At 40.0% G+C, this 27379-nt stretch overlaps 1 protein-coding gene across 8 annotated transcripts in view; it reads left to right on the plus strand.

Annotated features, from left to right (window-relative positions):
* The first annotated feature begins 211 nt into the window (after positions 1 to 211).
* dgki (diacylglycerol kinase, iota) overlaps positions 212 to 27379 on the plus strand; it is a 74814-nt gene continuing 47646 nt past the window's right edge. For 3 of the 8 annotated variants that reach the window (XM_018694933.2, XM_018694932.2, XM_051077720.1), the window contains exon 1: positions 281 to 989. In XM_018694933.2, coding sequence (XP_018550449.1) covers positions 766 to 989 — 224 coding nt within the window. In that variant the 5' untranslated portion in view covers positions 281 to 765. Of the gene's footprint in view, positions 990 to 27379 lie in introns of all 8 variants that reach the window. The other 5 variants (XM_018694936.2, XM_018694937.2, XM_018694934.2 and 2 more) reach the window with 4 other exon arrangements.

The following is a 27379-nucleotide window of genomic DNA, read 5'->3' on the forward strand; positions in this document are numbered from 1 at the left end:
AATGTAGTGATGTAAGAGCAAATCGGTTATATTTGAAAAAAAAAATATTAACAACTGAAGACAAACAACATAAAGTAAAAACTCAAATAAAGTCTGCCCAGGTTTGCAGATAGAAGTATGTTTAGGATCTCCAGCTGTGTACTGACCTGTGGTACTCAAAGATCATAAATGTAACTGAGTGAAAAGTAATCAATAAGCTCTTAAAATCAATTCTAAAACATACTGGGAACCAATGTAAAGAAGCTAAAAAGGAGTCACAATCATAATATATTTATCAACATAATATAGATTTATACAATTATAGGTATAGGTATATCTCCAGTACAAATGTTCACATAATTTCCGCTTGGCTCGTTCTGCATTAATCCTCTGTTCAGCTTTAATATAACGGGGAGATTTCTAGGAAACCGTTGGCTTTTATTTTGATGTTTTAAGCCGCCACACTTCCTGATTGACGTTCGAAACTTGACGTAGCTTGTTCCCAGTTGGTCGGGAGCTCGTGAGTGCAGTTCGATTTGTTGTCCAGGCGGCTGCGCGTGTTGCTGTACCTGGTTGCAGTATATAAAGGCAGTCAACGGTCAGAAATCACAACGGTCAAACCACTCGATACGTTAACCTTGTGCTGTCCGTCCCGTCCTCCCCCCTCCCCGAAACATTTCACTTCTCCTCTCTGCCACCGGCATCCGTGTCCCCCCTCTCAAAACCAGGGGGAGAGGAGGGGGTCCAGCGCGGGGCGAGACAGGACAGACCGGAGGAACGACCAGCATGGACCCCCAAACGAAGGACCGCACCAGCCCGGCGGCGGGGGGCTTCAGCGGGCGCCTGGCCTCCCTGGGAGCCGACGGGGGCGACTCGGAGTCCGGAGCCGGCTCGGAGGAAGCCGCTGTGGGCTGCTGCAGCGACACGTTCAGCAGCCTGCCCGACATGGAGCAGGAGACTCTGGAGGAGAAATTAAGAGGACTGGCGTTCAGAAAACAGACCTCTTATCGGTGAGTGGAGAGCTGGGAGGATGCTGGGGCAGGATATTAACCAGAGGAGGATATGTTGCTGTATTTATCTATCTTTATCTGTTTGAGCTAGTATTTCATTTCATATTTTCATATTTTACACGTTTTAAGCTAATGCTATTGCAAGAATTCCATGTAGGCTAGCTAAAGCTTAGAAACACAAACACAGGACAGAGTGAGGGGGGTTGTATTAGATGTGATTTTGCTAGTTTAAAAGCTAAACTATGAAGAAGCTACACCTGTTCTGGTGTGATAGCTCTGGCTAGCCACGTTACGGTCACCATCATGCTGTTAACAGCCTCAACATGACACTGATGAACACACACAGAGCAGCAGCATCTCATCCCATGTCAGTGATGGATCAAAACAATTTTGCATACACAACAATGTGAGCGTGTGTGTGTGCATTTCCCTGTGGTGTTGTAGCCTTGTTGTGAGGGGTGGGGGTGGGGTTGAGGGGGCATTATTGATTTTGTGTGTGAGTGTGTGAGAGAGAGTGTGTGTGTGTGTGTGCTTGGTTTGGTTTCTGGCCGGTTTTCACTATCAACAGCAGCTGCCAGTCGCACCAGGGTGTCAGGCTGCTGCTGGCATTCACACAGACACACACACACACACACACACACACACACACACACACACAGCAGTTTTGTGTTGTTAGATGTCACTGTCAAGGAAGTGTGACATCTATCTATCTATCTATCTATGAGTAGTGGCTCTGTCTGTGTGCATGTTTCAGCCTCTGTGCTGGGAGTGATTTGCATGTGGGGGTCAAATCAATCATTTTAACTTGTTTGCATCCACTTGACTTATTTTTGTGTTTGTAATTTGGGGCACTGTGGCAGACTAAACCAACAGTTTACGTATCCAAAACCAAAATCCAAGTGTATCATTAAAGTTTAAGCACCGAGACGGCAAGTAAATATTTGTAATGTGACAATTTTGCAGCAAAATAAAATGTGTATTCACTAAATTAATTTCAGTTAAGCGTGAAAGAAGATTCATGTTAGCTGTACTTGATGGGTTTTTATGTAACCAGTAATTAATACCACAATCAGATTTAATATGCATCACATAAAGACGTTAAAACATAATAAATTGGTCCATTCATTCATTCATTCATTGTATTTGAGAAAGGGATGGTACACTATAATCCTATTAGGATCCATTTGACAGATGACAATTTGTCCTGTCGATTATTATCATTACTTTATTTTATTTTATTTTTTTCAGAAGATCCATAGTCTTTTAAACACCCACTTGAGTTACATGTACTGCAAGGCAGAGGCATTACCCAGCAGAGAGTCACCACTCTTTCACTTTTATTGTATCATCATTTACAGAGTCTGTTTCTTCCTCTGGGTGTTTTCCCCGGGGAAACCATCTTTGGTTAAGTGAGGTTTCCAGGAGATTGTGCCGCAGCTGGTTCACCCTCTTCAATTTTACAACGGCGGGAGTAGTTTGCTCTGATAAAACTGTTGCCTCAGTGGAAAATGCTGCAGTAAATCGGCGGCTGGATTTGGTACATTGTGCCTATCAGAACCCTTATCTGGTTTATTTAATCTGGAGTAAAAGCTGATGTGAAATCAACCTGCAGAAATCCAAGTCTTGGAAGAGCACAGGAGTTTGGAACAATTAATGTGTTATATTATCATCTGTCATCTGCTGAGTTTCAGCATGAGGTTGTGATGTTTGACTATTTGCTCAACATAAATTCAAGGAATGAATGTGACATTTTTAATGTTTAGAAGTGCGCTGACCAGGCTTTAGCTGCAGATTCACTCACATCTTCTAGTTTATTACAGCAAACTCTGACTGAAATATTAGAATACAGTAAAATGTTCATATTTGACATGTGGGGTCTATTAGTAGTGCTTCTGACATTTTAACTTCTGTCTGTATAATGGTCATGAGGTGACATTTGAGACTCAGTGTTCTGAGAAATGATTTTAGTTCTTCATCAAAAGCTTCCTAAGAGGCTGCATTTGTCAGATTGTTGGACCAGTGTGGACGCTTGCAGTCAAGCAGCTAACTACACCTATGCATCTAATCTCCTTCCTTAAAGGAGTAGTTCTGTTTTGTCATATACTTTCTTGGGGTGGCTGTGGCTCAGGAGGTAGAGCAGGTTGTAAGGTTGGTGGTTCGATTCCTGGCTTCTCCAGTCTCCATGTTGTCGTTAAGATGTGTATTAGTGAGGTGCTGTATTTGTAGCACAAGTGCTTTGCCAGCAACTAGTTAGCTTAGCATAAACATTGGCAACACAGGGAAACAGCTAGCCTGGCCCTGTCCAAAGAGTAAAAAAATATACACGTATCAGTTCCTCTAAAGCTCATTAAAAGCATTTATTCCATTTAGTCTGTACTGATTTACATTGTGCAGAGACCCTAACTCCCAACTTTAACCCTATCATCATCTTGCCTAATGTGTGTTTCAACAGGCTGTGTTATTGCTTAAATTTTGTTTGTACACCAAGTCTGTGGGGATGTTATATGACATGCAAAAAGCTTAAAATGCGTAGACATCACACACATAACGTTCCTAAAAAAATGGCGTGCTATTTATACACCATGTCATGATTTCACATTGGGTGACGACAAGGCTCTTTTCAACATTTCCAGAAGCGCTGAACTATCTCTTTAACATTCACACCAGACCAAACCATTTGATTGAAACAGGGTTGGGAGTTAAAAGTGACTGGATCAATATGCGAGGAAATTGGCACAGATGAGAAGACAAAAGGATGAAGGAAGAATTTTTTCCACTCGTGTCACCCTCTGCTCTGTCTGCAGCCATTTCCCAGTCATTTTTATTCAGCGCTGTCATGTACTGTAAATGGCTTCAATGGAATCCCTGGTTGGATTAATTTCATTTGGAAAGAGAAAACTTGGCTCAAGTATCTGCAGCCGCTGTTTGGTTCTGACCATCACAATGTATTTGCTCTCAATATTAACGAAGGAAAGCTTTGTTTACTGCATCTGTGGTGAAATTACCAGAAGACTCTCTCTTATTTTTAATGTGCTCTGTACTACAGTATTTTTAATCCTCTGTAGGCTAGAACTGGATGAATGCAGTCTAGTATCTTTAATTATGTCAAATAAATTTGTCTGTATTTTCTCTACCATTCATGACAATTGCAGGGACACACGGGGGGTGTAAGTTAACATGCCATGTGTGGTCGTTGTTTTGACCCTTGACCTTATTGGATAAAGCTGTGGATAATCTGTAAATTTCTGTCTTCACAGAGGCAGCCATGTGAAAGGAAATGGCATTAGCCGGTCAAGGGAGATGGTCTGTAAGAAGGTGGTTTACATAGCTTTGAAGTGGCCAATGCCAAGAAGTGAATTACCATATGTGGCAATATGAAAGAGCTGAGAAATGATGCTGTTGTACATCAAAGGCTGTGAGTGTCTGTGTGTGTCTGGGGGGGGTTGTGGTATTATGTGTTTATGGCAGCGTAAGGCACGTGTAACTTATCTGCCAGACATTCGTCACACTTTGTGTGTGTGTGTGTGTGTGTGTGTGTGTTCCCAGAAAACTGTCCCTCCTTTTATCTATTCTTAGACGTCTCACCCATCTGCCTGCATGACGGTCCTTCCTCAGTCAGAGAGACAGTTGCTGAGTGTGAGTGTGTGATGACAACCAGTTAGTCAGCAGCACTGCCAGTTAGTTTGTGAGACATTGCATCAGTTAGCCGGTCAGTCAACCAGGTGGACACTTGATCTGTAAATGAGTCAGTGAATCAGGGGTTGTTTTTCCAGATGATTACTGCCACTCCGTGTTTGTCAGTTTAACTTATACATTCTTAGTTAAGACATCTAAAACACCAGATACATCGTATAACACAGTTAACCTCTACAATACCTTAAAACCCATCAACAGAGCCTTTCCTAATGTACCTAAAGCCAACACCTAGACGCCTACGATATCCGCAGCCTTACTGTAATATCCTTTTACTGATGCCACAATGGATTGAGATTAATGTACAGAATATTCAATGCAACTTAGAGCTGCAATATAGCTTGATTTAATAGTGCGTGATATGAGGATACACACTGTAAGATGTTGCCATATTGTGTACTGCACCGGGCAGTTGTGGGCAAGGCAGCAAACAGGACTAAATATTTTTTTGATTCAGTATTTTCTAACCAATGAATAATTTTTTCTGGAAAGAAATGGAGAAGAAGTAAAGAAAAAGTACAGGGCAGTGTGACATATTCAAACTGCTTGTTTTGTCCAAACCCCTAAAACATTCATTCAAATATTATAAACAACCAAAGACACCAGAAAAATCTTACATTTAAGCTGACCGTTGAATTTTTATCAGTTAACAAGACAGTTGGTGATCAATATTCTATTGAATGACTAACCAGCTATATTGTTTCAAGTCTAGTTGCAAATCAATAAGCAGGACTGATTTATGACAAATTTGGATCATGTCATCGGTTCTTTATTGTTTAATATACAGCAATGTAGAATGAAACAATGGCAAACAAATGCACAAGCTGCAGACTTGTACATGGCAGTACATAGCACATACATCATGTATTAATGTATTTGTTTATTTTAACCTTGCACAGGAGAGCTTTAGCTGGACAATAATATTTGAAAAAAACTGTATACATGTAAAACAAAAACATCAATGACTTGTTTCATTATTTTATTGTTTGTGAGCATAATTTTGTTAATCATAAACGCTGTATAATCATTCCATCACCGAATAATGACCCAGCACTAGTGCCACTACAAATATAGGATAAATGAGATAAACAGTGAAACTGTCTTTGAACAACACCTTGGCTTTATATAAGTAGTGCAAAAAACACTTGCTATTGTAAGTTTTGGCAGTGTTGTTGTTCATAGATCCACTTAAAGGCTTTGAGAGCTGATGTTTTGTACCTGTGGTTGTTTGTTTGTCTGCACAGTTTATTTATCCCGCTGTCAAACTCTGCCCCTGGCCTCTTCTTGAACCACTGATGTGACTCGGGTCGTGCAGAATCACACATGATGTGAGACAAACTTTAATAATCTTGAACCTTGTACCTGGCAAACCCAAGTCGAGCTGCCCCTAACCTCTGACTCTGCTGGGTTAAAAAAAAGATGCAAACATGAATTGTTTGCCCAAGAGGGGAAATACAAAGAAACAAACTCTTTGTTTCATCACCCAGCTTATCATGTGGCGAGATTTCACCACCACCTTCGTGGGAAATGGTGCAGAAACAAACTGCTACAGGACAGGATGTCGTAACATTATCCCTTCACTATTTACAGCCCACTTCACAAACAACAGATCACAGTAAGTGCTTGTCATACCACGGTCCAGTATACTTTCTGGGTTTCATGCCTTCGTAGAAACAATATACAGTGGGGAAGAAAGACTGGAGAGACACATGAAAAACAAGAAGAGGGGCAAAACATAAAAAGATAGAAATGTATCTCATGTTGCTACCACTGTGCACCACCTGCAGGGGTAAACAGTGATCAAAGGCCTTTCATCATCTGATGCTGCCAGAATATAAAACTCGCTATTCAGCCTTCAATTAGGACAAAATACAGAGGGAGAGAATACAGAGAGGGATAAAAAAAGATTGGGGGGGGGGGGGGCTAAAGGTAAAAAAGAGCAGTTTTTGAGAAAAGGCAAAGCTGTGTCACGACTCAAGATGTATGACAAAGGAGGAGCAGAAGAAAAATGACGACAGGGCAAACGCGACAGATTGGAGCTGACGCATTTTATGACAATTACTGTATTACCGCAATGGAGAACTGATACATGAGGTGGAGCAATAAAAGTTTTCTGGCTGGCTCCAAAAATGAAACAAGCCTGATAACTTGTGTGACCTCCAGGACTTTCCTCTGGCACTATTTAAGGTCCACGATATATTTTTAACAGCTGCTTCTTATTGATGCTGAACTTTGCGATGAAAAGCTCACGAGTTCAACAGAATAGATTTCTCAAGTGAAACTTCCTTCCCGTCAAATGCTTTAAAGGATAACTATGGGAATTAGAATTTCAACCCATATTTTTAGGTGTAAATGATTGATAGGGACAAAAATGTTAGGAGTCAGGGCAGTATTGACTGATAACAGTGTACTCACCCACTGCAAACTGCTTGTATTTGCCACTGTCAGGCTCAGATTGTTGTTATAGGTGTCTGACAACATTATTGATAGGATTCCTAACCAGAAACATCTCTATGTATCACTACCAGACTCCATTGACAAAAACAGTAATTTTACAGACTAGAACACATTAACTGCTGGAATACCACTGCCATGATCTGTTAGTTTGTTTGAGTTATTGTGTGGTACTTTTACTTCCTCCACCTCTGAAAGTCACAAAATAACACAAACAAACTAACCAATTGAGGCTGTGTTCAAAAATACTAGAGTTAGTCAACCTCATTAACATTTGTTTTTATCTTAAATGAAGCATTATGTAGATAAATATGTACAAGTGCAAGGCATGTTCATGTTCAGGCTTACTGTACTCACCTCAGGGCTCTTAAAAACCTTCATGAATTTTTAACCTTGTGATCTGAGCCTGTGGTTGTTTTATGTAAACAATGTACACGGGTCAGCAGCCTAAAACAGCTTAAAGGAAGGAGATATTTCAGATTTAGAAACCTCTGTCATGTCCCGCTGCGTACAGTAATTGTGTAGCTGAGCAATACATCACAGTGCAGTACAATAGCATTGGTTTTCCCCCCTTGGGAAATTAAATTTGAAAGGCCGAAACAGAAAGAAATACTCATTATACACAACAGGGGGGCAAAATTCAACACAGTTAACTTGCTCAAAAACAGTCATGGTGGAGTTACTAAGGACAAACAGTCATCACAGAGAGAAGTGTACATACAGGTCTTTTTATTCTTTCTTTAATTCTCCTAGGGCAAACGGGGAATATGCACTATGATCAGACTTGTTTAGTTTCTTCTGATTTACTGAATAAACCATAACTGAGGCAGAGCATGGATTTCCTTTATTTTACACTTTATGTAATCTGAATAATTAGGTAGTTCTATTATTTTTTAGCAATAATATACTTTGACATTTTTGTCAGCGACTGTCTCAGAGGGATGTCTGATAATTTATATATACTTCTCTTGTTGTTTGTCTGACTTTCTTTAATCTGTGTCCCTATTCCCCTCATGGTTTAAGGATGGATTTAATGGATTTAATGGTAAAATCAATAAGGAATGAGAGCGTTCACCTGAATACACCTGTATACTCCATAGTATACAGTAGAAAGAGCTGCTCCCTCATGTTTTATACAAACAGTGTATGAGGTGGTTTTGTAGCCTGTGTTAAATTCATTGGAACACTTTGGATCAGAGTCTGGGCAGCTTAAAGACACTCATGAATTTTTAAGCAGACGATCAGAGCGCCAATTGTTGATGAAATACAAGGCTCGCTGACACAATTTCCCCTCTCTCCTCTCATCCTCAGAATGGATGAACAGATATGCATGCATATTTATGATTCTCTTTTCCTGTTAGGAGGAGAAAGAGGAGGAGGGAGAGAGAGGAGAGAGAGAGAGAGAGAGAGAGAATAAGCTGGATGCAAGTATGGATAATTCAGAAGACATGACAAGTCAACAGAGACTAAAAGATTAAACCAGTGTATCATTTTTATGTGTTGATGTATGGAGCTGCACTTTTTTATTTGATTTTTATTCAAGCCACCTCTAGATTTTTACTTTACACGGCCATAAATTGTCAATAAAAGTTGCTTAGTTTAGCAATGAGGGCTACAACTAACGATTGTTATCACCATTGATTAAACTGTCAGTTGTTTTCTCAATGAATTTATTACTTGAAAAATTCCCCAAACAAAAGTTGAAAACTCAAATCTCTTCAATTTGCTTCCACAAAACACTTCACATTCACATTTGAGAAGAGACAGTCTGTCATCTTTTGGCATTTCTGCTTAGAAACTGACTAAAATGACTAACTAATTATGAAAATTGTTTATTAATTAACTTGTTTCAGCTCTAGATGATATACAAGTCTTCTCTTGCTTCTGACTTTACACTCTACAGTCCAGTTAATCAAGATTAAAAAACAAATTAAATGTATCACTAGTTTCATGATACTGATACTAGTCTTAGAAGTGCTGAGTACTTTACCCATGAATTTTCTTCAAATGCACTCAGCAACAGTCACCGTCACGCAGCTTTTGAAGTGTTCTGACATTGAAGCATGTAATTTGGTTTGTTGGTTAAATTCAGTGGATTCAGTTATTTACCCGTCCAACACAAAACAAACAGCTCTGTCTACAGTTTTGGAGCCTGTCATGCTTTTCATCCTCGTTTTCTGCTTCTATTTTTCTATGATGATTACTGTGAATAATGCTCAACTGTCACCGTACATTATTTAAAACCTACTTGGCAACAATTTACTTTACTTGGCATTTATAAGCAGTCGACAATCATTTATCTAACTTTTTTTTTTTGCTTTGGATGGCTGTTTCAATGTAAAGATGAGGTCAAGCTGAACATATGCAGTTTGCTGTGGCACTGAATAGAGATGGTGTGTGTTTTCCAGGCTCAGTCAGACGTGTTTAATAATGCCTGCATGCATGTTAATGTGAGTGTAAGTGTGTCTTAATCATGATGTCGTGGTGCCCCCCCCCCCCCCCCCCCCCCTTCAATCTCTTCTATATCTCATATACTGAAGACAGGCAGAGGAGTTAGTTCATCCAGCTCTACCTTCTCTGAGTAACATTGTTCCACTTGGCTACCGGTGTGTTTATTTACGCTTGTGCGTATCAGTCATTTTCTGCTAAGACGAAGAGGAATGACGATGTTTTGGACCAGTCTTTCTCTCTCTCCTTTCCTAGCCTTTTCAGGAGTGTTTGAGAGTGTGAGCTTGTGTGTGTGTGTGTGTGTGTGTGTGTGTGTTGGGGGTTATTTTGCCCATAATGCAGTGCAGTGTGCCGAGGCATTAAGGGGGATTGGCTGACAGGAGCCGCTCCTTATTAGTCGTCTGGCTGGCTGTAAGAGGCTTTTCCTGCTTGGAAATGGAGCTGAAAAAAAGAGGGCAAAAGGCAAAAAAACAGAAGAGAAAAGAGAAGTGGATCTTCCTGATGTAAAAGAGACGAAAAGGAACCTTGTTGAAGAGAAACCTTGACGTGTTGAGGATTAGTCAGTTACTTCCTTCTCCATCAGACACTTGTGTTGTTGTGAAAGGACGTTTCTGCATAACTGATGCATGTGGCCTTTTATTTTTAATAAGTGACGACTGGTGTTGAACATCACAGTATTTCACAAAGAAGAGATTGATTAGTAAAGATCTTTCTTTGTTAAGGGAAATGATTTACAGGGACATAAATCTTCAGTGTAACACTGAGCAAGAACAGTGCAATTGTCCCTAAAGTGGTGTTCAAAGTACGTACAATAAAGTTCTTGTTTTTGCCACTGACAGGCTCAGGTTGTTATTATAAGTGTTTGACAACATTATGGATAGGATCCCTACAGCAATAAACCCTTTTAGTAAAAACTGAGGAGAGAAGAAACTGTGATTTTGAGCCATCGTATTGATGAGGCAGTATAATGACCAAACAGGCAGCTGCATCATACCTAAATCAATAAAAGCAAGCTAACAGCCTGGCAGATGATTGCCGACCACATCAATATGAACATTAAAACTACAAGTCATCTAATCACACTGAATTTGCTCTAATGGAACAAAAAGCCTGTTGTGGTTTAGACCACAAGACAGGACGCCCTCCCTCCTTGACCGCACTGCCCCTACTGCCACTTTATGTACTGTAGGTGTCTGTTTACATTCCTCAGATGTACAGGAAAGAGGCACAGGCCTGCGGAACGAGCTGTAAATTTTGTCAAGGTACAACAGAAGGCAATGCACTTGTTTAAAGTATACTGTCCACACGCTCGACTCATGGCTGACATTTTCCTAACTGTGAGTAGACACGCTACAAAGAAAAGCAAGAAAAGTGAATTATTTTCATTACATAGCACATTTTGTGATCAAAACACTTAAAAGACCATGACAGCATAGAACAATTATACCTGCTGAGTTTTTATGTGAATGACTTACATTTATAGATGTTGACTTCCTGTTGTATGAAACATGATAAGAAAAACTGTCAGGGCACGCTTTGATCTGTCAAGTTGTTTTGAAAGGATTATACTGATTTGATTTCCTCTTTATTTGCTCTAAAACATGCTTACATTGATCACTGAGAACAACCTCTGTGTCTTTTATCACAACACAGAAACTTTACCTTATCAGTAAACAGTAACACTCTGTGGTTAGTGTATTTGCTGACTGTATGAACTGTTTCCTGACTGGTTGTCTGGATGATGGGTGAGCTACACTGATTATCTGTTTTGATTACTTTTTATAGTTGGATCAAGGTTGGTAGAAGCTACAATTACAGCTAAAACTGGAGAGAGGTCTTAGGCAGTCTGATGCAGTGGTTTTTATTGGTTTTTATTGTGTATTTTTATTGTTTGATGGGTAGAGGCATTATGTTTTCGAGGTGTCTGTCCCAAAGATTCACTTGGACTCAAAGATGAAATGATTAGAATTTGGTGCTCAGAGGTCAAAGGTCAAAGCTCAGTGTGACCTCACAACATGTTTATGGCCATAACTCAACAATTCACATGCTAATTAACTGTAACTTTTTGGTGGAGGTATACAACCACAAGGCCCTAATTCTAGTTTTGGTCCTAGTCCATATATATCAACAGTGTTCACATCAATACAAGTAGAGGGGGAAAACCCAAACCCAAAACAAAATCCAACTAACTACATAGAGAACAATTCAGAAGAGAAACACAGTAAAAAGAAAAGCCTCTTCTTGAAAAACTAACTATGCCCTAAAACAAAACACACAGAGACGAGTGTGCTCTGGAAAGACCAGGAGTTGTGTTTTCCTGGTCTGCATTTGTACTTTTTAAAGCAGTGCCTCCTCTCCCGTCCAACAACGAGCCCCATCTGTCTCGATCGAGCCGATAATGAACCTGTGGAGCTGACTGCTGAGGTGACACTGACTCCATCACTGCGACTCCAGCTCCAACTCTGTTTGTCTCTGTCTTGCTCTTATATCAGTGTCAGCTTGGTTTAACAGTGCGGAACGTACATCGGTGTAGTTCATAAAATAAGTACACAAGAAATCAGTATCTTGTCAGCAGAATCTTGGCTTCATTGTTCAGTGTCAGGTTTGAATTAGTTTTACTCTCAGGCTTTTTACTTTCAGGTTTTCAGTCAGATGTATTCTTCAGCTAAGAGGCTGAGAGTTCTCATAGCTTTACTGCCTGTTGTAATCATCTTTTAAATGTACTTCAAAGAAAGGTTTTTGATGGATGGGAGAGATCTGTGGCTCTGATGCCAAATTGTTGTGCTGACTAATTTGGTGAAGCTCACACAGCCAGCTGCTCCATCAGCTCCACATCCAATGAGTTCTGTTCTTTCAGGAGAGATTTGGGTTTTCTTTGCTAAAATGTTTTTCTTTTTAGTTTTCTTCTTGGTAAATGTCTGACATACACTCCAAAACATAAATATATTCAGTTTACTGTTGTGTATGACAAAGAAAAGCATTAAATTCTCACATTTAAAGGCTAATATGTAACTATGTTTCCACACTAAAATACCCAAAAACAACTAGATCTATATTATATAAGTTGTTGAGTTGTTTACTTGCATTATCTCATATCTTTCCAGCCATTTCCAAACCTCCAGAAATCTATTGTTGTAATCAAGGTAACAGTTTGTTTTATGTGGTTGCCTGCACCAAAATTGACTTTTCATCCAGTTTTAAGCTGTTGCATTTTAACCAGATGAAAGATTTTAGTCATCGGACATCTGGATCTTCAAGTTATCAGAGAAACAAGCTGAGCAAATGTTAGCAACAGCTTGGCTCGCAGTCCCTCCAAGACGTCCTGTGTGCGCCAAAACGCATTGGAGAAACACAGATTTTTAATGTGAAACTACTTTATTCAGCTTTTTTACCCGTTTTAATCACCTGGTGACATGTTGTGCGTTCTCTTAACAATGTTTTTACATTTTTGTTTTAAAGAAATGACTAAAAAGATGATTTGTGTAGTTGCAGCTCTAGTTGACATTCAAGACGATGAACCAAACTCAGGCTTTACTTACTTACTAGAGTATTTTCACTCTGTCTTTCTGTTTATCTACCACATCTATGTACATCTGGCTATTTATAGCTTCCTGTTAATATAAACACACATATACACACACAGCACCACGACCGTAAACATGTACGTGCTGCGTGGATTAACCCTGGCCTTTTGACAGTGTCTTGTGTGTGTGTGTGTGTGTGTGTGTGTGTGTGTGCGCAGGTAGGATTACTGCGCACTGATCATCTCTCAGCACTCAGAAAGATGAGTCCCCACTCAAACTCAAAGCTCTCTCTCACACATTACACACATAATGTGACTCTGAACTTCAATTATAATAATGATAATAAAAATAATATTTGTTTGAAGTTTTTCTGTTTTTTTCTGCACCTGAGAGTTTCTGACCGTTGCTTTTCTCCAGTTTGCATTTTTAAACAGATACACACATACTTGTTCGCCCACACACACCACCAACACGCACACACACACGCGCACACACACACACACACACACACATACACATACACATACACACGACCCAGCAGACCTCAGCTGCAGAGACACGCTATAATTAGTGAGACAGCATCTTTATCTCGCTCTCTCTTTCTCTCTCTGTGTGTGTGTGTGTGTGTGTGTGTGGACTAATTGCTCAGGTTAGAGGAGAGTCATTAGTAAATGATTAATTTTATTAGGCAGCTGTAGCCTGAGGTTACAGAGATGGTACACTCACCTTTTTTTGTGACTCGCCCACTTTCTCTGTTCACAGACTTTAGACTTTTTTCCTTCTCTGACTTACTTATAGTCTATAATATTACTAATCTATTTTATATTTGATTAGTGCAATAGATATAATGTTTTGCATTTAAAACATTAGAAAATAGTGGAACATTTGCATATTCATTATTTGACGAAGCAGAAAACTCAAAGATATTTAGTTTTCTACATGATGAGACTGGAAAAAATGGCAAATCCTCACACTGGAGAAGCTGTTACCATAAAATATTTAAATTGGTAATCGAAATAGTTGCTGTTTTCTCTGTATTTGCATCCCTGTCATACCCTTTCCCCCCTTTCTTTCCCTCCTTTTGTATCTGCTCTTGGCCCCTTCTTTCTCATCTTCGTTTTATCTCCCTGTCTCAATCTGTTTTTCATTTTCTCTGCTGTCTTCTCTCTGTGTGCGTCTATTCTAAGCAGTAAAGGTCAGATACAGATGCACAGCGTGAATCTGGTGCCTCCCCCACATTACATACTCGCTTTCTCTCTCTATCTCTCTCTCTCACACACACACACACACACACACACACACATTGACAGACTATGTAATTATGTAGGTGTCAGAGGAAGATGTTGGGGAGGAAAAAGAGGGAGAGCTTGGGTGAGGAGAGGGTAGTATCATTCCCGTGTTCTGGCTGTGGTTCGTGACATGTATTAACTGATTGTAGAGTAGGAAATTCATACGGTATTATCACTGCTGCACTGCAAGTCTGTGTGTGTGTGTGTTTGCAGAAGTAATGTTCAAATCCTACTCTGTCAATCTGTCAGAGCATCAGTGCAACATGATGGAAAACCTGGATAGAAACATATTGCGTTCCCAGGGTGCCATCTTTAGTTAAAGGTGCTATATGTACGTTTTTGCTATTGCTACATTGCTAACGTTAGCACTAGCAGCTGTTTACTTACCAGTCTAGAATGAAACAGTATGAGTTCAGCATCAGACTCAAATTCCTTTACTCACCAAGAGCTGTCTCCAGCAGTGGACAGTAACGCAGATATTGAAAACATTCTTTTCTTTGCCGCCAAACATGGTTTCTGTTGATAATGGTCACTTGCCAAGAGCTTCAGCCGTTGTTGCGTTAACTGATCCATTCATTAACCACCCGTCCTTTAATTCTAAAGGCCTTTTCACATACAATGCAACACAAATAAAGAATGCAAATTATACATGAGCTGAAACCCCATCACAACCTGTACTGGACATATTTTAGGACGTTGGTGGGACAGTTTGAAGTCCTGCTGAGAATGCTAGTGCTGCATCTGAGGAGGCAGTGGACCAACTGCCGGGATTCTTCGACCCAGAGCAGCCTCTGACAGCTTGTGTGATTGTGATGCCTTTATTTGAGGTGCGAAAACTCCGAAAAATCTACCTCCCTCTGAAAAAAAGACACTTTTTCTCTGTGCAATATGCGCGTTCTGTTTTAAATTACTCATAATGAAAACAACAGTTTGAAAAAATAAATCGGCCGGCAAATTTATCACATGACAAAACCACTCCCAATGTGAAAAATACTTCAAGAGGTAAGAATTGCAGTGTCTGGTGTCTGTGAAGTAGTGAGATGAGCTCAGTCCTAGAGTTCCTTCACTGGACTTTCTGGATTTTTTGACCGTCAAGCAGCTTGCCACAATTTGTCTTCATGTGACTGAGACAGGGCGTCCTGCTGTGATGCTGCTGTGACGCTGTTTCCTGTGACTCACACCATGACCGTTTCCTGTACTACTGCTGATTTGTTTTATTTTGATTTGCTACCTGTTTACAGACAGTTTTTGTCTCATATTTTAGTCTGTTTGCTGCCCTGTTAGCCTAGCGTAGCCTTGTATTTGATTGTGAGTTGTCAGTGAGATGTTAACTGATTAACTGTTTAACTGATTGTATTGTTAGGATTTATTTATATATACAGCTGGGAAGTACTCAAATATGACATAAGTGAGTCTAGGCTGATTTTTTTTCATCATACTTTTGTACTTTGGCTGCAGCAGTGATCATGAAACAGGTATTAAATTTCATTATATGCAGTATGTGTGGTATTAAAATGGTTTGTTTTAAATTGAATACTGTGAACCCACAGAAATGCTGTGTGCAGAGGTTTGTTGTAGATGTAGACATGTTCAGATCCTTGACTGAAGATTCTTGACTTGATTTTAGTTATGATTTTGTTTTCACAACCATTTAGACCAAGTTGGGACGAGTCTGCTCTCGTCTCAGTTTAATGTTGACAGTAAGAAGCGATCTGCTCTTTTGTTCTCTTTAGGACTGTTAGAATGACAGGATGAGTGTGTGTGTGTGTGTGTGTGTGTGTGTGTGTGTGTGTGTGAGACTCGTATACAGAACTGGCTGAAGCTAATGATATTCCTGATTGTATGGCAGTTTGGCACAATAATCCTGGATCTGGGAGGAGCTGATTACTTTATAATCCAGTTGAGCAGGTTTTAGTGCCGCTCACCTGAGGTTCACTTCAAGTCACTTTTTTGCTTTTTCTTGCAAACAGCAACATAAACCAGCAGGTTAACTGTTTTTAATGTATGTCTGGGTAAAGTCAAACACAATAATGTTTCGGATAAACTCTATACTCATGATCTATTAATCATCAATATGTGCTCCTTTTTAACTGTGGAGACAAAAATATTTGTCAGTGGAAGTAGTCGTATCAGGTGTGATTCAGTAATCTTCAGTGTGTTCCCAGTTTAACAGGCGCTTAATGCCTGTGTGACAGCTCAGACAGGCTGATTTCAAAACGTCCCAGGAGGTGGACGAAGTATTCAGATAGGATAAGATGAACCTTTTACTGATCTGCTGTCTGGGAAATTCAGTTTGACACAGCAGCACAGGGGAATGTAGCTGACATCAGAGACAGAAATCTCCATAAACATCCATGCATCAGAAAAATGAGTCAGTAAAATATGTAATAACATAAGAATGAGGTAGAGGTAGGAGGTACTGGGGGCTGTGATGTATTCAGGTCCTTTACTTCAGTAATAGTACTAATACCAGCCAGTAAAAGTACAGTTACAGTTATGTGACAAAAATCAGAATGATTGAAAGTGCATTTTAAATGTAAGATGGGTAATTTAATCATTAATTTAAACATTAATTTATAATAATTTCTGAACTCTTAATAAGATTTGATCTTAATTGCAAACTAACTGCTAGCTAAAGCTGGATAAATAGAAAGTACAATATTTCTCTCTGAAATACAGTGAAGTAGAAGTACTGTATAAAATATAATGAAAAGGAAATACTTAAGTAAAGCATAAATACCTCAAATTTGTACTTGTGCACAGTACTTGAGTAAATCCACCACTAGGAGCTTGAGCCTGTTTCCATGAAGCAGCGTCAAACACCCGAGCATTTCTGCCTCAGTTTGCATGTAAACACCCATTTGCATCTGTGTCCTCCTGTTGACCCCGTGTGCGTTTGTGCAGCCCCAAAGTTTGCATCACATCTAGTTTGAATGTGGCCTTTAGAGGCGTCTGTGTAGTTTAAAAACTCACCTGATGACTCGATGACTGGGTGGTTTCACCTGCCCAAACATGCAGCCGTGAACCAAACCATCACAGCTAGCTGCAGAAATGCTTGGCATGAATATGCAACATTAAAAAAAGAGTGAGAAATCCAGTCATCGTCCTGTCACTGTGTTTTTAAAGAGGTGTGATCATTGAATAATGAATTAATAAAATTGCTCATTTTGTTTTGTGTTATTTGAAATCAATCTCTCTATCTTTTTTTTTTTTACCCTTTCCATGTTCTTTACAAGTTGGCAGAAGCTAAATCGCTTGCAGGGTGTTGGTGTGTGTGTGTGTGTGTGTTATCGACATCTCATTAAGAGAGTGTGGTTTGTCTATTTATTTATTTATTTTTCAGGCACTAATGTCTCCCATGGGTGTTGGCATTGACAAACTTGCCACTACAACATTACCTGGGAATTACAACCCCCTTGTCTTCTTACTGATAGCTTAGTGGAGCGAGGGCAACACAGGTCTGATTGTAAATGGATTTAATATCATTTCGTGTTTCAGATCAGTTTGTGACAGTCACTGCACAGAGTCATTTCAGCATATTTGTGAGGCTACACCGGGAGCATAAAGTTTTTAAACACGTTTGGACTTTTTTTTACAATAATACTTTCACATTACTGCATTGGTTTGTCCTGGTAAAATTTGCTTAAAACCCAGAAGCTTCCTGGAACTCCTGGAAAAAAAAGAAAAAACCCATCAACATACAGCAGAAACTACTCTTTGCATCTGTGAGTGTGTGTTTGAGCAGTATGTTGAGTTGACACTCCACCACTATGACTGTCAGTAGTCAGCTCACAGACAATAAACAGTTCTCTCGCTCTCGTTCTCTCTTTTCCTACTTATAGAAACAGAGTGGGTTTTCTGAGTGGGAGTTCTGGAAAAGATTCACTGCTGACTCTGCTGGACAGAAAAGAGAAAGAGAGAAAAACTGGTAGTGAAACAGTATCAGCTTATACAGTATGAATTTTGTGTAGAATATAACTGAAATTATTGTTTTCAAGAGGTCTAAATCTGAATAAAAATCATAAATTGTAACCCAGTTACTAAGAAATTATCCAATAGGGGTGTACAGATATTAATGCATATTTAAAATAGATATTTAGATATACCGTTTTTAAAGATTAACCGCTAAATGTAGTCATTTAGCTGGCAAACCTGTTTTTACAGCTACTAAAGTAATAAATTAAGATTAATAGCTGCTATTACTCTTTATATATTATTATCTGGCTTTTCAGCTGAGTGGCTGTTGAAGTGGGTGGAAAGCAGATTGGGAGAAAGATTACGCCTCCTGGGAATTTTCATCACTTTGCTCTTAGCCATCATGACTCAACCAGTGGTTTCCAAACTTTATGGCTGGTGACCAACTTAAATTTATCGCTTAGTTACATTCAAAACTAGATTCAAAACCGTGTCATCTGAAGATGTGAAATTTTGCTGCTCACAAGCCAAAAGAAAAGAAAATCATCAGAAATAATGCAGCAGATTATATATTTTTTGCTTTCTTATAGTCCAAGCAGTTAAGTGGTTTTCATGTACAAAAAACAAAGACTGTTAATCTCTTGACTCCGACTGTGTAGTCCCACTCACTGAACTGAAACATGGCTTACCGGTGTATATTACTCATGATTCCCACCTTCTGGAGCAGGAAGTGCTGTCGCTGTAACAAACACACCAACCCCTGGCTGGATATCAGAGATGAACGTTGGTTTTTAATGACTTCTAAGTCTTTATAACTGATCTACAGTTCAGCATTACTCTTGAACTCTTGCTGGGCCTGATTCCAGCAGTTTAAGCTGCTGACTATCTCTGTTAGAGGGAGATTGTACCTACTCACTAAAGTTACATAGAGCAACAACAGGTGTTCAGAGAATGACAGAGGCTCCATTCTCCCTGTTACAAGTCAATGAATCATCATAATGATTTTGAGGCTTTTATTTTAAGGGAAAATAGTTACATGTTGCTTTAACTGAAACCACAATCTTTCCCTAACCCTAACCAAACCACAGACAGGAGTCTGGGAATGCTGGGGAATCAATTTAGTGTATATAAATGTAGTTTCTTGGAACCTGACCCACAGCTTGGAAACCACTGTCTTGTACCATAAAACAAATTGTGTATTTATATACTTTATGTCTCCTGTTTAAATTATTTTTCACTTTAAGGCCACAAACACAGACCACAGATTATTGCTTATTTGCTGAGGGCTGTACATCTGATGTTGCTTGAAGGCCTACAGTCACATTCACACATCAATAGTGATTTATATTTGTCCACTTACTGAGTCGGAAGCTTTTCAGGTGATGGGAGATAAGTTGATTTTGATTTCAAATGTCAGAGTAAGACTTTATTTTAACTTGAAATTCCTAATCACCTGTTTGATTGTTGAATTGCTTTCTCAGCCAGCAAGTCTTCCCTGATTCAGTAAACCACATTCCCCTACATGGAGGAATGCTGCTTCATTTTGATCAAATAAATTCAAATTTGATCTGAATTTGAACCAAAACTGTAAGTGATGAGAAAAGGAAGAGAAAACAGTGGGTGGATGGAAGGATAAAGATGTAAGCAGGAGAGGTAGATGAGGTTGAGGAGGGGAAGGAAAGAGAGCAAGAGAGAGTGAAAGTGTGAAGGAGAGATGATGATGATGATGAGGAGGAGGACGAGGAGAGAAGCCAAGGCCTTTGGGCAAAGCCAAGACCGCCTACAGATGCTCTCTCCTTCACTCTCTCTCTCTCTGTCTTCTCACAGTTATCCCTTTTCCTCTCTCTCTCTCTTCTCGCACTTCACGTGTCCTCTTTCTCTCTGTTTCACACTGACTTGCCCTCCCCTCTCTCTCTCTCTCTCTCTCTCTCTCTCTCTCTCTTTCTCTCTCCTCCTCATCCACCCCCAGAGGAGGAATAATGTAGGCCAATGGAGGAGTGAAGTGAAGGGCAGGCACGCTCTCTCAGTCGAACACACACTCAGACCTTCACCTTGTCCGGCTGAAGGGCAGCATCAAATCTGCACGTGTTCTGTCCCAAAGTACTTGACATTTTATCTTCTATTTAATAATTATTAAAGTATTACTTGCAACATTTCTATGGTTTCTGTCCTGTCATACCAGGGAAGTAGTAGAAATGTTCAGAAATGCTCAGCCTTCGACTTATCAGGGATATCAGGGATTTCTAACAATGACAGTATGTTCCACTACAGACATGTACACTCCCAGGTGCAGGAATCCTAAAACCTGGAGGTAAGTTAGCATTTTAGCACCTCCGGTTCCCTCATCCCAGAGTCAGTGGGTTTTTGGTCAGATGCCTGAAATAAGATCTTTGGTTTTAACACAAGCTCAAGACATTTTCATGTTTTATTCTACAACATAAAATAAGTCAGAAAATCAACCACTTGTGATTTTTTTAAAGCTTTTACGTGTTTTCAGTGAAAACCCATCTACTCACCAGTCCACCTTTACAGCCTTGCGTTATACTCACACTGTCAAACTATCACTAACTTTCTAAGAAGAAAGGCTTTTGTAGAAGAGCTCAGAGCTAAATGAAATGACAAGTTTGAAGTGGTGGTGATGATGATGTCATATGACCGTGGTGTAGTTTGTTTATCGCCTAACATTAGCTTTTTACTAATTAGATTGTCTTTAATGGTTGGTAATGGTTGGTAATTGATTGATTTGACAGCATCATAAATCATTTCATAAATCATTTGAGAACTAGACCAAAAACTGTATTAGTGGTTGTGTACCCTGATCATTTACTAACACATTGTCCCCACCTGCTCACCTTTATTTGGAAGCTGCAAGCGGAGGCGTCCTTCATGTGACACCTCTTTTTCAAATAGTGTCCGACAGCTGTTCAGTCTGTCTTTTTTCAGGCAGCACACACACCTGTGCAAACGCCTGTTGTTGGACTGGCGATGGCTGGTGGCAATACTACTATGGTGAGGCTAAAAAAAGTCAGTATGCTAACTATAAAATTAAAAAAGTACTACTATGCATGTAACAAATTTTGGATGGTGGTGTGTCAGCTTACAAATCCATGAAATATGGAACAGGGACACAGTTATAAAGATTAAATTCAGAGAATAAGGGCAGACACAGTTGAGAAGGTAAAACGTGTGACCTGTGAGAGAAAGAGAGAGAGAGAGAGGCTTATAAATAGAGGGAGGAAGGTCAGAGGGAAAGAGTCAGGCTTCCTGTATCCAGCCTCACAACCGGACACACACACACTCACACACACATGCATATAGACAAAACATACAACAAAAAGTGTCCTGAATTGATTTTTAAAGAGTTTTTACTGTATTATACTCTATTATCTATTTGTTTTCTTCTTTGTCTTATACTCATCTGTCTGAGACTGCAATAGGAAAACTGGAATAGACAAATATGCAAAGGTGATGTCTTTGAATAGCTTATTTTGTCCCATCAGCAGCCCCAAACCCAAAGGTATTCAACAATATAAGACAGAAAAAAGCAGCAAATCTTCATATTGGAGATGTTGATTTTTTTCTGCACCACATATCTGTTTTTTTAATTCTGCTCTATTCTGTTAAACTCTGCTTTTGCTGTTTCAACAGCTGCTCCTCTGTGAAACTGTTTGCTTCACTAGTGTGTCTTCACTATTTCTGTGTTGCCGACTGTGTGTTTCCGAGTCTGTATCTGTGTGTTATCGATCGCCATGTTGCACGTTCACAAGAACAGTGTGTTGTCCAGAAGTGCCTGCATGTTAACTTTGTGTGTGTGTTTTTGTGTGTGTGTGAAGACAGTGATCTAATAAGAGTTGATAGTGTACCCGACTGCAGCTGCTCTCACACACCCACTCCCTGTCAGAGACACACAGAGAAGGGAAAAGTAGGCTGTAATTAAATATATTATACTTATTAAAGTAGAGAAAAAAACTCAGCCCAGTAAGGATCAAACTCAAGAACAGCTTGTGTTCACAGATATGACCACAGACACACTATAAAGTAACACTAATGAATTGATTCAACAATAATCTGTGTATTAAGCAAGAGGCTATTATTACTGAATAATTAAAGTTGAACATTCAAGAATTTTCAAGATTTTTTTCTTGTGTTTCTTTGGATCCATAACCACATATACACTCAAGAGTCCTGAGCTTCTCCCCCAGGATATTTCCCCAGGAAATTGTGGAGGTGGTAGGGGTGGATGGCAGGGGTACAAAGCACAGGACTGTCCCACCACGCACTGCTGTTCACATCCACAGTCTTAGGTTTAGGCAGCAAAAGCACTTTGATTAAGGGAAAGATGGTGGTTTTGTAGATAAACACGTTGTGTATGAAGTCAGCACGAACGTATTCTGGATTAAATCGGATCTTTCTCTAACCTTAGCCAGATGCTGTGAGAGTTAACACATAACCATAAAAAAAATATTAGAGCTGTAGTTACTACAAGCGGGTAATATTCAGTAAAGATTGGATATTTTGGTGGAAAATTTTACAGATATGTTCAGTGTCAGTGTATTTGCGACTTGCTACAATTAGGTTTCCTGCAAAACGTATTTGCTGTTCCTAACTAGTTGTATATAAACTTAACTTGTAGGAGACAAGGAGGTGTATTTTACTCTTTTTGCTAAACGTAGTGTATCAGTAAAAGCAAACTGCAAATTGGCCAACAGTGGTGGTGTAACAAAAATGAAAACTGACCTGAATGCTGCAGCTAGTAGGCTATTGTCTGTAGGGCTGTCAATTTTTATTCTAAATTCAAACATTTGTTCAAATATGTGGTGAAAAGTTCTTATTCTAATGACCTCTTCGTAATATAGGCTGCAGCCTCTATAAGCACATCAGACCGTTTGAAGTAGTTTGCTTGTGATCCAGCAAAGGGCACTCTATCAGCTTGATGTATTGCATGCCGTATTGACCTGTCAGTAAACTAAGCTAAAGGTAATGCAGTGTTGTTTTGTTACGAAAATGGAGGACAATAGCGAGCAGAGCTGTCCTGAGCCGACAGTCATGACACCAAAACATCTGAGACGCCACGTGGAGATATTTTGGATTCTATGTAATGAATGGCAAAGTCTCTGATAAAAATGAGGGTGTTTGTTGACTTTGTGAAAGGACACTGCCATACTCTCCAACAACAATAAATCTGCAGACTCACCTGCTAGATTAACTACCCCAGTGAGCCAAGAGAAGCATCACAGATGAGCAGAGCAGCAAGTTAATAAAGTAATGAACATAGTGATGTGCTGCTGTGTTTTGGGGGAGCGTGCTAGTGTGCGCGGGGGAGGGGGATTCAAATTAATTTGAATTAATTGCGGGTCATTTCAGATTTGTTTGATCTGGATTTTTGGAAAAAGTGACAGCCCTAATTGTTTGACAGTGTAAGAATTTGAGACCATACTAGTTAGCTAACTTAGCTTAGCTATGATGAAGCTGCTTTTATTCACAGTTTTGACAGTAACACATTGTCACAGTCACACATGATGAATAGTTGCAACTGATCCGAATAGTTCAAATAAAACATAAGGAGTGATATGGCAACATCTGGGGTTATGGCAATAATCGGCATTAGAGTAGCCTAGCCTGATGTAGCACTATAAGTCTCATATAATTATCATATAAATGTCTGTCTGAGTCCTCTTGGAGTCATGTTCATTGTGAAGAAGGTCTCTAGTGTCTGTGACAGGGTGAAACCTGGATGTGTTACAGTGTAAGACAACTAATTCTACATCTAGGACAGCTCACAAGGCTCTGACAGAAAGACTACCATTTCAGAAATGATGTTTTCTGGTGTGTTGTGGTCATGATTCAACGTTTACTCACACACGTGTGTTATCCAGGTCACAGCAGAGTGAGCAGAGTGAGTATCTGGACTTGTTGTGTGGTCTGACTGTGGAATAAGTGTGCCAATTGTGCCAACAGCGCTGGTTTAGGGACTATCACAATCCACACAGGTGCATCAGGTGGTTTATTTGGTAGGTAATCAGTGTGGCTCGGCTGGGGGGGAGGACAGTTGGGTGAAATCATTAAAGCTGGTGGCTGGACTGTCGTCTACCTGTGGGTGGCGGGGCACGTGCAGACCTAAGCACAGCTAAATTATCTGCAGCTACATTGCGTTTTAGTGGCAGACAGACAGGGAGGAAGACAGACAGACACAGAGAGGAATGCTGTACGCTCAGATAAAACTGGGAAGGAAGTCAGAGTGGGGTTGCCATGACAACCACACCCTTCACACCCTGCCTCCCCCCTGCCGACACACACATACACTAACACACACATACACAATGACCAGTGCAAAGCAGAGGGACGCATTTGTGTGAGGTTAGAGAAGAGCGTGTGCAGATAAGAAAACGTTTTGTGCACGTTGACAATAAATTACCACACATGAAGAAATACTATCTGTAGCTGGCTGTAGTAACTCTGTGAATGTGTGTGTATATGTGTGAGTGTGTCAGGGTGTGTGTCCGTTGTGTGTTGATTTCTTCCTGCTATTGTCAGTTGTTGTATGTATGCAGTCATGTTCCTGTGTGCACTTTTGTGCGCTCGGGGTCAGACCGAGGCTGAATCTAGGAGCCACACATTGTTGTATGATACAGCCATAAAATAATATATAGATTTCTATTGGTTGTGTTGTTTGTTCAGTTTTCTGTCTTGTTAATTTGGCATTTCAAGTAGAGTCATGTCAAACAAAAATATATTGCTGCTGTCCAGGGAAAAACAGGAAGAGTTAGAGGTTTTCACAGAAACTAAAATTTCCTTCATGAGTTCATGAGAAAATTCTCAGACGTACAGTCACAGTAATCTACCAGTAACAGTCCTGGTTGATAGAGCAACACCTGTGGTTATTGGTAGCAGTTACCACAGGCTACTATAGTGCAGCAAATACTTCACAAGCAGCTACATTTATGTGCATTTAAAGCCTTTGTTATGGAGGTAGAAAGATGACAATAAAGACGGGAAACACACACAACAACAGCGTTCCCTCACTGGACATGAATCAGGGATGTTGCGGCAGCAATGCAGCAGTAACTTTGTGTTTGCATTAGCTGTAACTTAATACAGCTTTGTTACAGCTGTAGTGAGGGCTATATCAAGAAGATAAAATTAAAAATCCCATGTGTATGTGTGTGTGTGTGTGTGTGTGTGTGTGTTGTGTGTGTGTGTGAAGGCAGTTGAAAACCAGTACAGTTATGGCCCTGCCACAAACAGTAAAAACTACTACAGACTGTAGAGAGGTAATTACAGAACATAAATAGGTTGAATGGCTGTCACTGAAAAAATACAGACCATAAATACCATCAAAAACAGGGTTTGAGTTGAGTTTTTTGAGGTTGAGGCTATATTTGGCATGAATACAGCCATGAGCGGTTTGTGTTCCCTTTCAGACCCATGTGGACTTCAGGTGGCGGCTTTAAACACAGATATTATATTTGGCCTGTTATCACCTAGTGTCAGTTAGCAGTTAGCATCCAATAACCTAACATGTCTTTGTCTTTACATGCTTGTGGTTTAGGGTTATGTTGCATGTGTTTCCTGATTATGACATGTTCAAAAATGACAGCCAGTGTCATGAGATGCTGAAACCCTCCTGGCTCTTGTCTCTGTGTGTGTTTTTTGTGTGTATTTTTTTTTGTGTGTGTGTGTCTGTGCCAACCAACCTTTATCTATCACAGCCCATCACCTGAGGCACTGGTAGGAGGCCTGTAGAGACACAGGCACGTCCTCTGCATGTCGTCTGCCTCGCAAACACACATATGCGCACACTCGGACACACTCTGTGCATGCTGTGTCACCAGCGGCAACGAACGAGCCTTTCACACTGACCCACATAGAGGGAGAGCGAGAGAGAATAAAAGGAGGTAGAGAAATTGGGATGAGATAGAAAGAAAGGGGGAGATTGAAAGGAGGGAGATAAAGAAGCAGAAGTGGAGCAGCAGAAGAATGGAGAGAGGGTTTGTTTGATTGTACTGAATGAAGGACAGGCTGACTGAGCCAGACTGAGTCAGTAACTGAAATGTCCTCAGCAGCCAAATGTAATGTCTGAGCTCCATGTAAATTATGTTTTTATATTAAGATCAATGCTGTAAGTTTCTGCAGCTGCCACATTATCTTGTGTTGGGTTTGTGATGTGTTTCACCTTGTTGTTCTTGGTTTGCGATGACAGTTAACTGAGAGCGATTGATTTCTTTGACATTTAGCTAATTGATTAAATGTTGCAGCTCTAATTGTAACGCAGACAGTGATGAAGTTACAGTAGATGTTGCAGTCACAATCACATGCATGGGTGTAACTCATTAAGGCAGGGTCATGAGTGAGCGACATGATCCCTCACTGGCTTTCCACCAGCTAAAACTGCAGGCTGTATGTCACATCACTGGGAACTGAACCCAGGTCTCTGCAGTGGGTGTCACTGGACAACATGTATTCGTTCCAATATCAAAATTATTGTTAACTAAATATTTTTGGGTGTTTGGACTTTTGAAGCTGTAACGTTTGGTCTGCGAAGTTGACAAAAATAAATCGATATTGAAAGTGACCGTTAGTAGCAGCACTAGTCTAGAGGAGACATTAAAATCCTCTGGTACGTACTTGATGAGTTTTTTTCCCCCTACACTCCATCAGCATAAAAAGGCTAAAAACAGTACTGGTCTTCTTGGCCTTTAAATCTCCATATCAGTCCAACTGCGTGCTACACAAACATTTAGCTAAATGCTTCTGATGAGTGTGTGTGTGTAAATGAGCTTATCCACTTGTGTGTCCGCATGTGTTTCTTAGGTTGCCCTTGCCAGGTTCTCTCTTACGTAATGTTTCCAAAAAAAGAGCAGATTCACCTGTAAGGGAATGAAGGGGGCTGGAGCGAAGGAGACTGAGAGGAGAAGGCAGAAAAAAGGGAGGAACAGAAGGATGGACAGAGGGGAAGAGGAGAGAGAGAGAGTTAAAATTTCACTCAGGCCATTTTAACCTTCTCTTGACACAGATATCAGTTCTTGAAGGCCACGTTTTAACCAATATTATGATATTGATACTCTAA

This window comes from Lates calcarifer, linkage group LG18 (assembly GCF_001640805.2).
Source record: "Lates calcarifer isolate ASB-BC8 linkage group LG18, TLL_Latcal_v3, whole genome shotgun sequence".
In the NCBI taxonomy this organism is placed as follows: Eukaryota; Metazoa; Chordata; class Actinopteri; family Centropomidae; genus Lates; species Lates calcarifer.